This window comes from Apteryx mantelli, chromosome 30, assembly GCF_036417845.1.
Source record: "Apteryx mantelli isolate bAptMan1 chromosome 30, bAptMan1.hap1, whole genome shotgun sequence".
NCBI classification, from domain to species: Eukaryota; Metazoa; Chordata; class Aves; order Apterygiformes; family Apterygidae; genus Apteryx; species Apteryx mantelli.
The window spans coordinates 904,645-922,415 of record NC_090007.1 but is presented as its reverse complement, the minus strand read 5'-3'; the positions used below and the strand labels follow the sequence as shown (position 1 = coordinate 922,415).

General features: G+C 43.6%; 1 protein-coding gene across 4 annotated transcripts in view; it reads right to left on the bottom strand.

The window, feature by feature from the left end:
* The window catches only part of STK11 (serine/threonine kinase 11), a 50,593-nt gene that overhangs the window by 8,756 nt on the left and 24,066 nt on the right, over nt 1-17,771 (bottom strand). For 3 of the 4 annotated variants that reach the window (XM_067313042.1, XM_067313040.1, XM_067313039.1), the window contains 2 exons: nt 12,664-12,721; nt 2,619-2,812 (listed from right to left, as the gene is read on the bottom strand). In XM_067313042.1, the coding sequence (XP_067169143.1) occupies nt 2,619-2,812; nt 12,664-12,721 (252 nt within the window). The remainder of the gene's footprint in view (nt 1-2,618; nt 2,813-12,663; nt 12,722-17,771) is intronic. The other variant, XM_067313041.1, reaches the window with a different exon arrangement.

Here is a 17,771-nt window from a genome sequence, read left to right as displayed (position 1 = left end):
CAACTGTCTTGGCAATAGGAAGCATCTTGAAGCTTGGGGAAAGCAAGGAGATGATTCTGCACTCTCCAGCCTCTGCCATTAGCTCAGGCCACAGGAAGCACAAGAGGGCAGTGGCTCTCAAACCTAGGCTAAGTTTGCCACTCCTCTTCTGTGCTCATGGCTGATGGGAGCACAGCTTCCTCTCCAAACAGCTCGGCTGGTCTGCTCAGTGCTCTAAGCCCTGCCTCAGCTTCCTCCTCTGCAGCTGGGAACGTACAGGAAAGCAACAGAGCACGGTTAGAGTCATGCATATGCTTATTCTCCAGACTGATGCCAAAGAAGCAATAACAGACTGTCCTGTGGGTTCTTGGGTTTGGCTGCTAGGTAGTCAAACACTATGTGCAAGAGATCTACTCTTACAAATCTCCTCATACAGCACAGTTTCAGAGGAGTTTAAACCATGTATTTAAAAACCTCAATTTAAAAGATGCTATAAGCACTAGAGTAGAAGCAGGATAAAGTCTGGGCTCCCATTCCCACCAGAACTCTCACTTGGTCCTTCAAGGGATGCTATAGGCACACACAGACCAGCCACACCTTCCTTCTGCCTCTTGAAACCAGTTCAGAAAGGAAACATAGCATTAGAAAGGGATAAAAGTTATGCTAGTTATAGATTTTAAACCTGGCAGCCTCATGATTACACTGAAACTCCACTGCCTTTGATGGACCCTGCAGTTCCCTGACACTTCTGCAGAATCATATCTTGGGTGCTTACACGAGCTGTTCTTGTCAGGAACATTTGCAGAGGAAGACTACCCTCGGACAGCATGGAAGGCATCTGGCAAGTTCTCTTTCCTGCTCCTGTGCTTAGATAAGCCCTAGCAATCAAGTATTTGCTTCAATGAGTCTATCACATTTTTAAAAGGAATTCTCCTTTTAAAAAGCCTCCATGAGGCTATGAGGAAAAGCTCTGGCCCTGGTCAAAAAAAAAAAAGTCTGTGGGACATAAGAAGACAGCAAAGAAGAGCGAGCTCTGCAGGTCACCCAGCTGGCACTGGGACATCAGTTCTATTAGAAAAGGTTATGAATTACCCGACTGTCACCAGTGAATCAGCACTTGGAATAATCTATTTCATTTGATGAGGCTCCCTTCATCTTGGCAGGCTCCACCTCCGACCCACCTACATATCCGTTTGGCTGAACATTTGTACAGACTCCTTGTTGGGGACTGTTACCCGAGGATGCCACACAGCATGGAGCTAAGACTCTGCTGGCTTAGTTGGCTTGACTCGCTCAAAGCAGTCTCTCCCCACTTCTGTCCCTTGAAAAGAGCTACCTGGAAGGCCAATCTTGGTTCAAGTTGTTGCTCAAGGGAATTTTGGACATCAGGTACAACTCAAGGCTAGTATCTGCCTGACACTTTATTCTTCTATGATGATCACGGTCAGTCAGGAAGCAGTTTAAGAAAACTTTCCATCTAACGAGGAAACCACGAGCAAGACAAGATCTTCAGGTAAAACATTTTGCACAGGTGAAACCAGACCTTGCCCATACTCAGACCCACAGAATCCCACCTGGCTATCAGTAAAGAAGAAACTAAAGCTAGTTTGGTGAGTCCTGCACTACAGACATTAGGGCTTTCCCCTTATCAACTGGGAAAGCTCAGTCCCAGATACTTCAAATCACACTGTGGTAAGGTATATCAGTAACCCTACAAATAGTACTTAAAACCTTCCCTCCAAAAAAACCCCTGCAAAACAACAACAACAACAAAACTAGGGTAGAACACACTGAAGACTTCAGAGCAATTAATAAACTTATGATGTGTGGATTTAGGAAATGGGAGTATAGACAGGGAGACAAAAAACACTGCCTCAGTTGGCTAGTACCACTGCTAGCAATGACTGCAAAGACGACCAGTCTTTGTCCTTATGTCTTCCCAAGGACATGCCCTTCAGTCCTCTCCTCACAAGTTAACGTGGCTTATAGATACAGAGAGGCCAGAAAAAACACACACCCACACAACTGATTTTCACCACTTTGCAAAAAATGCATGGTTAAATCCACATACCTATCCTTCCACCCCAAATTCTGTACTTACCGGTTGGCTTACTTTAAAAACAATTGGAAAACCCAAATAAAGAAAGAAGCAATTCTGTAAGAAGTAGCTACAAAGACTGGAGCAGAAAAAATAAGTCTCAACCAAAGTGCAAGGCTATAAGCACCCTTCTTCCCCAGATGTGCCATCTACTCTGAACACTGAGTCATTTTAGGGCTGTGATCCAAAATAACTCAGAGATAGTATAGTAAAACTGGCCAAAAGAATTAAGTGTGCTGAACAACAGAATCCAGCAGGAAAAAAGCTATTACTGGATGCAAGGAAGGAAATTGGCATGTGGGTAACACAGGAAGGGGCATCCTGTTTGATCAAATAAAGAACCAAGACATCCGGAGCATCATGGCTCACTCAAACACTGTGCGTCACTCACACCACTTAATAATCAATAGTCTCCTCAACTGCTGAAAGGATTTGCTCAAATCACACAGCCTTTCCTAAAAACTTTAAGCAGGCATGAAGGAAAGACAAAACAAAATAAATGCTCCCTTGCCCTGTCTATCCCAGCATCCTTCTCTCCTACCTGGTACTGTGAAGTCCTGAGTGTAGATGATATCATCTTCAATGTCATACAAGTCATCATCTTCTTCCTCGTTGTAGCCATGCAGATCTTCCAGATAAGGCACCGCCGTCATACTCCTCCACCTGTCCTTTGTCTCCGGGCTGGGAGGTATGGGGACCAGAGCCTCTGCCTGAGCATGTTTCTTACGAAACCAACTGCAAAGAGTCCAAGAGCAGAGTTTCATCAGTACAGCTTCACTTTTAGAAGGTATAAGGAAATCCTTGTTAGTATGAGATGGTTCCCATTCCACCCCAACATTCAAAGCTACATGGAGCTTTCATTTGTAGAAAATTTCCTAGACAGTTTTATGCCACTGCAGGTTTTTATTGTATAATAACCTACGGAGGCAAATTTCAAGAAAGGCAAGCCTCGGTCTTGCTGACTATACCGCAGGGACACTAACAGCTCTGCAAGCCACTCCTCAAGGTTTTCCAACTAGTGGGTGCTTTGCCATTTAAGAAACTCTAACGGGTCCGCCCAGCTGTTGGCATACTGGTTTCTACTGCAAGACACCCTCGAGCGTGTGCCATCCACACAAGCATGGCTCAGGATCTGGAAACAGAGCGCTGGAACATTTTACCCATCACCAATTCAAGCCCAAACCAGAGAGACAAAGAAAAACTACTGTTCCCTACCTCTAGGTCATAACATATTAGCAGAGCTGCCACAGCTCCTTCAGTTGTATCGTCAAAGCAAACAGAAAAGGAGAAAATTCTGCTTCTACCCTAAAGTTGAGGATAATGCAGCATGAGAAGACAGAAGAAAACCTGGAGAATGCAAGTCTAAGGAGAATGGTATCTACCCCCAAACTCTTTTGAAAAGGCAGTTCTCAGCAAGATGACAGCAAAGATGCTTTATACTTTATCTTTTTATCCCACCTCTGCCTCAAGGGACTTCTATTACCATTAAAACCAGTATCCATAGCACTGCCATCTGCCCAGTAAAGGAGCTCAGTACTGAAAGCTTTTCTTAATTAGATCAAGAATCCAACAGGCTCATATCATGTCAGTATCTCGGGAGCCAGATGGGCGGCCATTCACATTTTTATTGTGCTTTCATATCTGGGTTCCAACACGAGCCTGTCCCTGGGACATTTATTAGTGCTGGATGCTGGCACTGAAACAGTTTCCCAGATGTACTGCTGGAGCCTCTGCACCCCTGGCAACCCTCTCTTGAATGCAGGTGCAACATTCCTCCAGGACCCAGATACCTGACATGCCTTTCCATCCCACACACCTTCCCCTCACCATAACAAGGCCTAGCTTCCCCTGCAACACATCCTGATCTCCCACCAGCAGGGAGAATCAGCTGCCTATAGCTAAAGAATTAAAAGCTCAGGCTTTGGCCATCCAATTGCTCCCTCCCCTCCTAGAGGAACTGTGCTGTGCTAGCCTTTGCGTCTGCCCTGCTGAGCAGCCGACTGTCCTTGCTACCAGGGGGGCTGTTGCGCAGAAGCACTTCATCATCAGGCTGTTTCTTATGTCTTGCCCTGGAGGGTCATCCCAAATGAAGGAAGGGGACAGAAAGTATCAAAGCTCTCACAGCCAGGACCATCTTCTGAATAGCAGCCTGATATTGGCACAGATACTAAAACCCTACTTCTATGCTGTGGATTGGATGTCAGTTAAGCCACATTAAGACATATTCTTCCCGGTCTTTGCATAGTAACAAAGGAAGCAAACCTCACCAGACCAACTGCACTATTTACTAACGTGAGTGCAACACTAAGTGGGTGCCACTTACGTGCATGAAGGGACATTCAGACTCTTTCACTGCAGCAGTTAGCCTAGGAAGTCTAAGGCTTTTCCCTCTCCTGAATTTTATTTCAGACCACAAAAGGGTGCAGCTTTAGGAATCAGCTTAAGGTCTCTGAAAACCCACCTCAAAAGCAGAGTGAGAAGATCTAAAAATATGACCTCACTGCACATTTACTTCTTGACCTATCTCCAACTGCTGCCCTAAATAAGCCTGATATGAGACGAATGTTCCCCCCCTCAATAGTTCACAGGGACATCAAGTAACTTCTAGCTAGTAACCACAGAGGAGAGGTTGAAGCCAGTCACCAGAGAGCTCTTATAAACCTGAGCCATCTGTTTTTTATCACTCTAGCTCCAAATTCATTTTAGGAAGTAAGGGTTGGATGCACCTCCTGCACAGAAGAGTTATAATTATCATTTTGTTCTAGTCTTGCATTGCTTTGACAGTAGGCCTAAAAAAAAAGTGGCATTCTAATAAAACTATCCAGTAAAAGCAAGGAGTTAGGAGCTAAATGAAAAATGTAACTAGGAGGAGTCAACCCTTATTCAGAAGCCCTGCTTCACAATTAGCAAATATGATTTCAAAGTAAAATGGGTTAGCTTCAAGTCTGTCTGGGAAGACTCTTTGCTTGCCTTTCCCCAGTCTGAAGTGGGCTTTGAAAAAAGGTGTTCCTCCCTACCACACACACATGGAAAAAAGCTATTGTTCATACCCTTTCAGTTAAAAAAAAAAAGTTGCATTTCTATGCCAGCCCTTGTTCAATGGCAGACTTATATTTCTTGTCTCCTTTTTGAAGGGTTTCAGGTGGACAGTTGGTGGCATCTATGCTTTTGGTACGACAGCTCAGTTTTGTAAGTGCTAAGCAGTGGTAACTCTCCCAGAAGACAGTCTGAAGCTGGTCCTTAGAGGAGCAGTGGCAGCTGTGGAGTTTCCCACATGGACTGCAAAGTCAGTGCTCCAACCCATGGCATTTGAGCTCCACAACCATGCAGCAGCACTGCAATAGTTCATTCCAGTACTAACTGCACTGGATGCTAACCTTCCTGCTTTGGGAAGTTACACTGGCTGGTCAGGTTGTCACTGAGGTTCTCTAGGAGGGATGCGCTGAAATGTGAACACCTCCAGAGAAGCTAAAGGGGACTTGGAGACTTGTGGGTAGGCATAGGTTCTATGATCATACAAAGGCTTGAGAAACCCACACTCCTCAAAATTCAGATCTCTTGCATGGGAATGACAATAGCCTTCCTGCTGTCTCACACTAAATTCTCAGCAAGATCTGAGAACACATCCTCAGGGCGTTTTCTCTGGAGTGACTAAGTTTTTAAGTCCATCTACTGCTCTGTGAGGAAGCCAGCATCTTGCCACTTGCAGCAAGGAAGAGTCAGTGATGTGAAGTGGTCCCTACATCCTAAAATTTTAAACAGGAAATTTATTTTGGTTAATCATAGAGCATGTCAATGTCATGCAAGGAATCGTGTTCAGCCCCTTCCATGCTTATAGTCTGAATGGATAGACAACATCTCAAAGAGCTATAAGGTTAGCATGTTCCACTTATGCATTGATGCAGGTCTACTGGTATTTCTTCCGTGGCCCTACCATGGCAATACTGGAAGCCATGGTGAAAGAAACATATTTTAGGAAGTGATAGGAAACTGAATGCAGATCTAATTTGTCAAGTATGGCCTCTAGCCCATGAAGATGGCAATACAAAAGTCAAATAAGAGGTCATCCTAGCTACTAGACTAGCAGGAAGTCAGCATGTCCAACGTAACTAGATTTTGGCCAATAGTTTTAGCAAATCCTGCTGATTGCTTCCTCAAACTGGTTCTTTAGCAGCTAAGATGTGCATGGCACACAACACTTAATTTGATCATTTGATTTCCTTTCCTTGAGAGACTGCTTTCATCAGGGAAATGACTGTCAAGACAGCAAATTCAGCCTAGGCTCATCTAGCTTGGCAGGATTATCTAGCACAGGAATAGAAGACCCAACACAGCCACCAGCTATTTTTGCCAGGGGCACTGGAGCTAGATGGAACTAAACTAAATACTAGGAACTTCAGGAGAATGAAATACATGAGATAAATAAGATCAGAACAACTGCCATTAAAAACCACATTTTAAAGGAAAACAGACTAGAAGCTCTAGTAACTAGTGTTTTTATTTTGCTGTATTTTAGCTCAGCCTTGTTCTTTCCTTCTGTCCTACTTACCAAGAGAGTAAAAATAGATTTTATTAACAGCTGAAACCTGAATCACTATACTCTAGTCATAGATGATTCCATCCTCTGGGAGGTGATTTCAAATACTTGCATATGCATATATGGTAATGAGGATGTAGAGTGAGAAGAGAAATTCATTGAAGTTCTAAGAAAAAATCAAAGACCTCTTGGAAGGAGCCTCAAGCAATTCTGTATGGAGTAGCAGAGTATTTCCTGGCAAGCATTTCTCCAGCAGGGACAGGGATTCTGCTTTCTACACTGGTGCTGGAGACATTATTAATGAAGAAAAGATTTGCTGTTCAGCTGAGGACCACTGGCTCCATCAAATGCCCTAAATCAGCTCAAGATGCTACTGGATACTGGCTATGCTAAAAAGCAGCTACTCTCCCACAGTGTAACTATTCCACTGGACAGTGATGTAGAGAAGATGAATGTCCCTCCCTCACCTTGCCTTTATCACCGACATTAAAGCACAGGCTGGACTGGAATACTTCTAACAAAGCACCCTATTTGACCATTTATTCACAAACAATTTCACTGCTGATTTCCGAGCAAACTGCATTGGAACAGCAAACATAGCAATTTACTTGGTACTAACAGACTGGTTCTTTAGCAGCTAAGGGGGAGAAAAGGTTTCCGCAGATCTCAGAAGTGCCACTTGCACAGAACACAGCCTCTGGAAGAGGTAGATTCCTCTGTGGTCTGTGAAGCATTTCTTTGCCACTCCCAGCAATTTGAAACAGACTGAAGGGAACAATAGCAGGGGAAAGAGTATTTCCTACTACTCTGCAAGCTTGTTGAGAATGCTGTGAAGCACAGAAGCTCTAGGCAGCAGTAGCAGGAGCATTAATAGTTAAACTGCCAGTTAAGAAGCAGCATCCAGAAGGGTTGCCATAACCTACAGGGAGTTAAAACAGCAAGGGTCAAGGACTGAATGACAAAAGTGAATCTAGGCAGACCAGGGCCTAATGAGCCTGTCTGGTTTGCAGCTTCTAAGCTCAAACATTACATTAGAAGTCATCACTCTGCTCTTTTCAAGTTCTGGTATAAGTGAGGTTAAAATAAGAATCAGTAAGCACAGCTGCAGCTTCCAAATACTTATGGCTAATTCACTTCCCATTCTAGGTCACAAATATTTCAGTTTGCTTGTTTTGGATATGAATGATTTTCTCTGAAACCAGATGCCAAGTTGCAGGTCTCCATCCTGCCAGAAAGGATAGATTATGAATGATTTTCCACCTCTCATCACATCATGTAAGGGGCTTCAAGCTTACTGGAAGGGCACAATCACCACATCAACGACTAGCAGCATTCTAATTTCATTCAGCTGTTCTCAGGCAGACAGATGTGGAAGGCACACAACAGTATGCCTGGGAAAGACAACACATGCTAGTAATAAATGCATAGAGCAGTCATTGCTCCAACTCCTATAAGAACCTGAATGTGTCTTGATGTTAAGTCAGGTTCATCAAAAACTAGAAATAATTAAGAAAAAGACAGTTTTCCCCTAGCTGATGCTAGACCCAGAGGTCACAGTTCAGACTCCCACACAAGAGAAGTGCGGTGTTCTGTGCACAGATGGAGGTACTGAATCCTTTAACACACCATACATAGTTGCATTATGAAATTAATTTGCAAAACGTGGGTAGAAGAACTAAAGATTCCTTCCCATGGGCCTACCACAGAGAAATAAGCAAAACCCAGGTGCCTAAACAAGAAAGGAAAGGAGGAGAGTTTGTGCTTTCCCCTCTGTCATCTTGCACTGAGGAGAGATTCTTGCACGACACCATGACACCACTGATACAGGAGAGATGGGAAAAGCCTATCAGTACACATGCTCCAGCAGCAGTGAAGGGAAACCCCTCTCATTCCCAGGAATCCAGGCACACAAGTCAACAAGCATGCACAGCACCTGCAAAGGAATCTACAGGGGCAACACAAAGGTAGATTCCAAGTGCTTCAGTGCACAGGATCTGAACACGGAAAAGCATCCAGTTGTCACCCTCTGAATCTCTTAGGTGAGCATGAGCATCTGGGAAGCTGGCACTGCACCCTCCAGGAGGTCAGGAGGAGGCACTAGCCTAGAAGGCTAATTTGCACCTCCACCAATAAAAGGTGGAAGTGTCTCCCCTTTCTTGCTATGAACTCTTGGAACCGTATCTATGACTGAACAAATTAAGTGTGACACTTCTGGAGAAAGAAGGCAAGATGGTTGCCTTGGAAACAAGGGACAGAGGTAGAATTCTGCATCCACTTCATCACTTCAGCTTCAAGTGCTGCAGCAGGGTCAGTGAATTAGTTACAAAATGCAGTTTACGAGCATTAAGCCCTTCAGCAAAAGCACAAGGTAGAGAGGAGACAGTGAATAACCTGTAGGGAAAGGTTGCTGAGTCCCCAGCTCTTGGCAGCACCTCTCTACTGTCCCCAAAACCAGGAGTACAAAATATTCGGGCAAATGACCGAGAAGTGTTGGCTTCTCAGTGAGCATCCTCCTATGCAGCTCCTCCTGGGAAGAGCAGCTTTCAAGGCTCTTTCATTATAATTCAGGAGTCAGCTTCTAGCAGTTCATAACTTCTCTTCGATGACAGGCTGAGAGTTTTAATTCGTTCCATTTCAATTTACAACTAGTAAGTCTGCACTGCACAAACTGACTAGGCTTGAAAAGCCTTTGAAAGCAAAGAATGGGCTAAGCAAAGTTAGCTTGGTCCTGCTGAATTATAACAAAATGCAGAAACATGGAATTGATGCCAGAGTTTAGCTGTACAGATGAAGAAAAGAGGAGGGCAGCTGGCAGACATAAAACTAAGCAGACTTCCTACAGAATTCTTCAAATGAGGCTGCTGCTATATGGGGGAAGGGGGGAAATAAAGAATTTGGAGTAGCTGACAGAAGTATAGAGGAAGGAATGGCAGAATCAAATAGCCGAGGAATAACTACGCACTCTGCCATACCAGGCCTTCTCTGTCTCCAGCAGCTCTGTTGCTCACTGGAGCAATACTCAGTACTTCCTCACTGTTTTACCTGATCTGCTGATTAAGTCTTTTATGCTTGCTGCCACTACCAGAGCAAGAAATATCATTTTATGGAAGATGAAACAAGAGCCGTTTATCCAACATGCGTGCAGCAGAGCTGGGAATGGATCCTGAGCTCCAGGCTCCACAGCTGGGTAACACCTGCTTATTGATGCTTCCCTTGGTAGGGCATTGCCCTTCACCACAGGACGGGAATGCAACCCCTTCTCGCAGCACTGACACAAGCCTTGTTCTAGCGCTGTTTGGCTCCAGGACGAAGAGCGCTGCCCAAGACTGTTCCCACTGATTTCTCAGTGCACTTTGAGAACCATGAGCTCCCATATGAGCAAATCACCAGTAACATCAGCTCAAAAACATACAGAAACTTCTAGCAGTATGGAAGGGCACCAGGTAATTCTGGTTTGAGCCAGGTTCTATATCCATCTCAGCAGGGCAACCTGGGGAAATCACTTGATATTTCTATAGTCTAGTATCCATGTCTCAACACAGGGAGGAGGGCGGAGAAACCTTAAATCATTAATAACTACCCCCCACCCCCATTAATCTAAGGAGTCTAGAAATCAAGTCTCTTACTAAAACACTCCCAAAAAAGCCCTCTAACAATATCTGGATGGCTACCTGCTGTCCCTTTAACTGCTTTGTTCAGTTTTAAATAAATCAGAGTCAGGGTAAGAGTTAAGGACAAAGCTTCTCTTCTATTTAAAGAAAAGCCAAGAGAATTGAACACTGGGTTCTTTAGCACAATGCTCCTCCACAAGGAGGAGACGGACAGACCTATCCAGAGCCCGAGGCTGCAAGCTCTGCTGTGCTTGATGTAATTATTAGGATGCCGCAGCAGGAGGAAGGAGGCAATTACTAATAGGGGAGAAAAGCCTGTTAAGAAGCACTGGCTAAGCTCACAGAAAACTAATAAGAGACTAAGCCTTGGAAACACTTCTGTACTGGCAGGTAGAGTCTCTCTTCAACCCTTTTCTTGGTGCTTTGATGTTAAAAGCCACACCACTAGCAGCCATGCCCAATTAGAAAGAAAGTTGTGGCTATATAGCATGGGATATTTGTGACTGCCCTCCATGCTAGAAGCATGCTCTAGTTTTTCCTGCTCTCTAACTGCATGCAGAGTCTCTAGAGAAACCTCTCTGCTTCCAGCTGGGCAAAGCTGACGCAAAAGCTCATTGCCACATGCGAGAAGTAAAAAAAAAAAAATCAAGTATATACAGAATTGGATAACTAGCTCAAATACCTAGCAGATAGTGACACTTAAGAAACACCCGCACTGCCTGAAGCTTAGGGGTAATTCATTGCTGTGTCTGGACCCACAGTATGGATAGGAAATTAAGTGCTTTTAGTATTTTCTTGATACCTACCAATCCGCTCTATAGGCTAACTCCTGCCATGCTTCTTTACAGTGCTTACTGACAAAGCACTAGTTTGACTGTGTATAAGCTGATCACCACCCTACTCCTAGCTGTAACAAACAGGAGAACTAGTCATTTACTGAGAAGTACAACAAAAGCATACAGTGCTTTGCTGTCTGACTTGGAGCACTCTAGTCCTCAGTGGTAGATGGGAAAACAGTCAATAACAGCAGGAGCCATTGTCCCAAAGATCAGCTCTCTACAGTGTTTTAAATGCCGTGCAGCATTTAAGAGGCCAGCCCCAAAGCAGTCTCTTTCATGAAACACTATTACTGGGAAGCGTGTGCGTGGGGAAAAGGCGCTCTTGTAAAGCAAGTGCCTGCTCCTATCACCTCCCAGACCCAGTGAAACAACCAATGCACAGTGTTTGGCTACTATTAAAAGAGTCAGCATGGCTGCTTAACTAATTAACCAGGCAGCTAAGACCTGTGCTGCCCCGGCTTTGATGTTAGTTGGGGTAGGTTGAAGTTGCATCTCTGCAGAATGGCAGTGCAGTTCAAGCCTGTCTGGTTTTGTTCTGTGGCTCCTGCAGATGCCATAACATCTACCAGGGATCATCATCTGGCAGCACATGGCTACCACTGCCTTTTTTTTTTTTAAACAAAGACAAGACAAGAAAATAGTGCTCTTGCTGCCTGCAGGCAGCACAAGCAAAGCAGGCCCATCACCTTACAGGATCAGAGCCTTGGGTTTTTTTTTTTTTTTTTTGTTTTTGTTTTGTTTTGTTTTTTTTACAGGGTTCCCAAAAGCTTTCTGGGCAAGCTTGTAGGCAGGACCTCTGCCGAGCAGCTGCAGTCCAGCAGGCAGCTCTGCGTGTCCTCAGAAGCACTTCCTATTCAAATAGGAGATAAGCTAATGCAGCCTCCGCGCTGAAGCATCCTTATAATGCTTTTTGTTCTTGTACTTTTATCCGCCCAGGAAATCTCTGCTCAGAGGCAGCATGTTCAAACAGATCCTCAAAAAAAAAAAAAAAAAAAATCCTCAGAGATAACGGGGCCTTTCCCCCTCTGACAATGGCAAGGATAAAGGGGGAGGATGTGGGGGAGGGAGCAGTATGACATTAAAGAGATGAAGAAAAATTTTCTCATTGTCCTAGAAGACTTCTCCACATACTGATCCCACATGGAGCAAATACCAAGGGATTTCTCTCAGACTGTCCAGAAAGAAAAACCCTAAACTAAAAAAAAAAAAAAAAAAAAAAGACACACTAAAAAAAAAATCCTACTTCAATAACTCAGCCTTAAAGGAACCTCTGTTCCTCTGCTCCATTAGTACTAGCTGGCCCCTGAAACAAAGTTATCCCAAACCCTTAATTATCAAGAACCAGTCACACCAGAAACATATTTTCAACACATTCATTATTTACCGGTTAGCAATTCAAATGCTTTAACCGGATGCTCTAATAGGAGGAAAAAAAAGCCAAGTAGAGGCTGCCAGAGCTCCAGCAGAGCTGGAGGAAGGGTATCTAGTGACTTCCATGTGTCTGCTGTCAAAAAGAAAAATGAGTGAGAGCAATAGCACAGGTACATTAGCATAAGAAGCAGAAAGAGAATGACTAATAGGAAGAAGCTGAACACTCACTTGTGCTGCCTTATCTGCTGTATTGAAAATCTCTTGGCTGGGTCGTATTCAAGCATCCCTGAAAAGAAGGAAAAAAAAAAAGTCCAGGTGTGATCACAGATGCTCTCAGCCAAGTTGAAGACAGGAAGCATAAAGCTCTGCCCTGCCCCCCTCCCCTCCAACAGCACTGGGGGTGTCCAGCCCTTCTGGCAGCCTCAGGAGCCTTTACCTCCAGGAAGAGTCTGCTGCATCGGCCAACAGGACAGAAAGTCCAGCACAAAATCCCAACTGCACTGCTGACCATCTGAGCAGATTTGAACAAGTCTGTTCCTCAGTTTCCCCACCTGCCAAGTGGATATGATGCTTCCTTCCTTCACACTGCAGGGACAGAGGCTTGTACAGCCCTGGGTCATCAACTCAAGCATGTCTCCAGGCAAAGAACAGCAAGATTTCTCTCATTTCACAGATAACGCTATTCAACTTTCTCCATGCAGGAGTCAAAGCCTTGGGCATGGCATATGTCCAGCTGCTCAGCATCCCAGAAACTCCTTTCTAGTGACATTCTCTTTAGAAAGTACAACTGGAGAACTAAAAAAAATTAATCCTAGTGCCCACCTTTTTGCCCTAGAATTTTGAATTCTGGCATCAGCTGCTAAGAAAACTGGGGTTGGGGGGGGAAGAGAGAAAAAAGAAAGAAAGAAAGAAAAAAAAAAAAAAAAAGAGTGGCTTATCTATATTCTCTCACCAGACTATCTTGGAGAGAGGAAGGTGGATTGCTTAAAAAAGAAAAACAGATGAGATGCTCACTCTGCTTCACTGGCTTTAAAAATCTTCACAACTCAGATAAACTAGGACATCTTGCCCTATTCTTCAGAAACTAGCCAATGGGACCTAACAAGTCTTATTTAGCAGCATCCAAGATATCCTCCAATGAAATGTCCAAGAACGTATTCATCTACTGAATGTTAACAGAGTCTGGATGCTGTACACTACAAGAAGTTTTGCTTTTACTGGATGATAACCCCCTGCTGTTGAAGCACTAACGATGTTGAGTCTTGCAGAGGCAGCATGAAGAGCAAGGATTTGGAAAGAGGTGAGAGGGTGAGAGAACAGGAAGACACCGTCTCCAGCAACCAGAAGAGAAGGCAGGCAAGGGAGCAGAACACAACTGTCAAATAGGATTAAAAGAAAGTCAGGACAAGGAATAACCAGTGCAGAATGCTTGGGAGAGCCAGTGTAAGGACACAGTGAAAAGACAAGGACAGAAAATATCTTTGTATGGACTCTTGGGAATAGAGGGCTGGAAAAGAGACACTGTAGTTCAATTAAGAAGTTGCAAGGGCCTGGCAGATGAGTTTATGCAGTACTGTTGAACAAAGTTATTAGAAGAAATAAAACCGCAACAGCTTATATGATAGCAAAAGCAGATCCAGAATATCTTCCTTGTCAGGTCAGTTTGTATTACATTAACAGTAATGATCCAGGGACTACTGTAAAAACAGAAAGCCTCTGCTGTGTGTCCCTCCAGACACATGTACGCCAGATTCAGTTGCTCCAAACATGTGCACACTTAGGAAAAGAGCTTATGAGAGTAGGGTTTTTTTGTCCTTAAAGCCAATTACATTTTTTCAGCCAATAGGCTAAAACTGACCCCAAAAAAACTTTGTATCACTGAATGTTTAGCAAGGAGGCAGATGTACACAACCTGCTCCTAAAAATAAGAAGCTGAGTCTCAGTTCCGAGTTTGAGAGCAGTCAAACACCTTATAAGGCACTCTTGGCTCCCAAAGCCGCCACTTCTGGAGAGGATGTGAAAAGGTTAGGAAAATGCACAGTGAAAGCTTGATCTACTGCTTCACAGTAAGTTAATGGGATTTTAGAAAATTCACAAATGGGCAACCAATCCCATTGCCATATTTGACATGTCTAAGAAGAGTTAAAGTTTATAGAACATGGGCAAGAAAAGGTACAAGGTGGAAGGACTAAATTTATTTTCCCCCTCAGAAACCAAAATATAGTTTATCACAGCAATTTTAAAAGGTATATGGGGTGACCACTGATCCACAGGAACATTATATCACTGTGAAGTAAGTTAAAAAACACATCGGAAGTCTCCTCCAGGTTAGAGAAGCTCATGTGCATCACAAATATCTGGCCACAGGACCTCAAGCCACTAGAGTTGGCAGAGTTCAAGGCTTTAGATAGAATATATCAGAAATTTATACTTGCCTTGCTGACACCTTAAAAAAACCCACCACATGGCTATGCTGGAGTTATCTGACTGAGCTACAGACACAGCTTGCTACTCAAGAGCTCAAACTCTACCTTGTAGGGACATTTTCCCCCATGAACAGCCTAAAGCCATACAACCAAACAGCCAGAAGCCCAGGGTGCAGCTCCAGACAGAAACTGGGAGTGTATGGCAGGAGGTGATTAATTCTAGTGACAGTGCTAAAAGCTAAACAGCTCAGCTGCTAAGTCTGCTACTGAGGAACATCACTGAAGCATATTTTGAGATGGTCTTACAGTAAAGGTGAGAGATGGGGAAGATTTTGAACCACCTTGAGCAGAGAAGGGATTTGATCCTGAGCCTCCCTGGCCTGCAAAGTGCTGCAACACTCCGCATTACAACGTCTAGGTGCTCTGGTAGGTCTAATCCAACTCATTTACCCACCTTAGCCATTGCTATTGCAGAGGGCAACAATGCTAGAGAAAGCCCTTGTCTTGATGAGTACTATGAAGTGAACTCACTGTTTTACCTACAGTCAAAAAATGTATTAGCTTGATACTGAACATAGCCTTTATCAGGGGACTTCTGCCACAATGAAGCTCCTTGCAATGTATGTTCCTCATTTCTTCTATATTCCAACATGTCTGTAAGAGCCTCTTCCCCATCTTACAGAAAAGGAATTGGAAAATAGCATGGGAAAGTGGTTCCAAAAAAATCCCACACTTAAATGTTCTATTAGTAAGATTATTAAACAGCAACTTCACAACCCCCCCCCCTTTTTTTTTCTTTAATAGAAACAGTACTACAGCAGAGAGCTTTTACATTAAGTCTAGGTAATATCTTATTAATGCAACTGGAAACAGGTAGGTCAGGAAAGCACCCCTGCATTAGACTTTGTTTAAGATCACATTTCAGGAAGGTGCTTTTGGAATCCAGCTTGTTATCAATCTCAGGATGAACTTTTGCAAACCCAAGCAGACAAAACTGCACAAACTCTTCGTAAAAGGGACTGTCTGGAGGCTTTTGTTCTTTCAGTTTGTGTGCACACACCTGGGATTAATTTTGCTAGGGTGTTGCAGAACAGGAGTTGGAGCACTCTCATAAACAGCTTGTATTGGCCAAAAGAAAAATAAACACGCATCCATTCAAATACTATCTGAGGAATGACAGGGCTAACAGATTCAAGATATTTACCAGATGAAACAGTATGAGCAGAGGATAAGGTTCTAAGGCAAGTTATTAAGAGGGGAACAACAGCACCAGTTACAAATAGCTACGGTGCAGCAGAGACCTGCATTGTTCTCAGACAGACAATTAAAAGGGCACAGAGAAGGTAACTAAGCAAAAAGAAGATTTACTTTCAGCAATGGGATTATGTTTTGGGCAATGCTTGCAAGAAAATGGGAAATCCAGTCACTGAAAATGTACATTCATGTATTCAGCTGTATGACTCATTCATGGCAGTTCTGTGGCTGAAGTCCTGTACTGAAAAGAGATTTCATAAAGACAAAACATCATGTACTATCCACCAGTCAAGTCATCTAAGAGTGTCTGCCCACAGTAACCACACATACTCTCTACCATTTACGGTAAAGATTTCCATGCAGTTTATCTGGGAGTAGAGATGAGACACACTGCAACAGTGAGATTCTTCAGAAGGATGCCTAACTCACAAACCTCTACTCCCATGGTATTTCAGAAGGATTCACTGTGCCCATACATGGGATATTATACCCGTTACTGTACTTTGGCAGTCTCAACCTCCTTTCAAATTATGTCAAGTGGCAACTGGGAAAATGGAAACCACAAATCTGCCTTGAGCTCCCATCACAGACTCCAGCCCACGTGCTTTTATAGTCCTGAACAAGCATAGTCTATCATATGTATGGTAGAATATCTAATTTTTAGCACACAGGACAACCTTAGGTATGGCTTTACAAGAGGCAGGAAGAAATCTCTTAACTACAAGAGCTGAATGAATTCAACCTGTATTTCATGTCAGAGTCTCCAACTCCAGAGAGCACTGAAAACAACTGATATAAAGCAAAGTAAGCCCAATCTGTAAAACGAAGCAGGAAGCTCTCCTTCTCCTTCATCCTCTACAAGCATAGCCAAGTATTCTGACTGGAAACCTCCCTCTGCAGGAGAATCTGAATCTCTGATCAAACACAACTCAGAAGACTTCCTGGGTTGTAGACACCAGTCTGCTGACTAATGGCTCTGGGGCCTCCCTGCCACTACAGCATTAAAGCATCCCACTGTCATCAGGGTACACACACCCTCACCATCCCCATAATGAAAGGTCACAGCACTTATACACAATGAGAAAACAAAACACTGAGAAATTAAGCAACTTGTCCCAGGTCACAAAATAAGTCTGCACCAGAGCCTGGAAATAAATCCAGATGTCCAACACAGACTTCAGACTCAAAACTTTCTCTTTCAGTGGAAGTGCATCAAAAAAGAAGGAGGAAGAAAAGCTGACCTTGTGCATTTTTCTTGTCCAGAAATAAACTGCATATGAGTTGATAAGTCACACAGATGGTGACAGCAGAACCTTAAGGCTATTTGTAAATGCTTTCATTCTGACACATCTTTACTGGCTGTACACACAGCAGCCAGAGCAGTACTCTAGCCTTATTTCCATCACTGAAGAGTATAAATAAAGCTTCATCCCTGATTAGGGATGCAAAAAGAGGAGCAGCATCTCAACTAATCTGCTGAAATACATCATAATGCAAGTCTCTATAAAGTTAAATAACATAGAATCTTTGGGTCCTCTAAATTCTGCTTCCTCTGGAAAGAGGGACAAAGAAGTAAAAGCAAGCTCAAGGGGAAAAAGTATGAAAAACAGCTTAAAAAGTAGTCAAAAGGAGAACAGAAAGCTTTAAAAAGTGTAT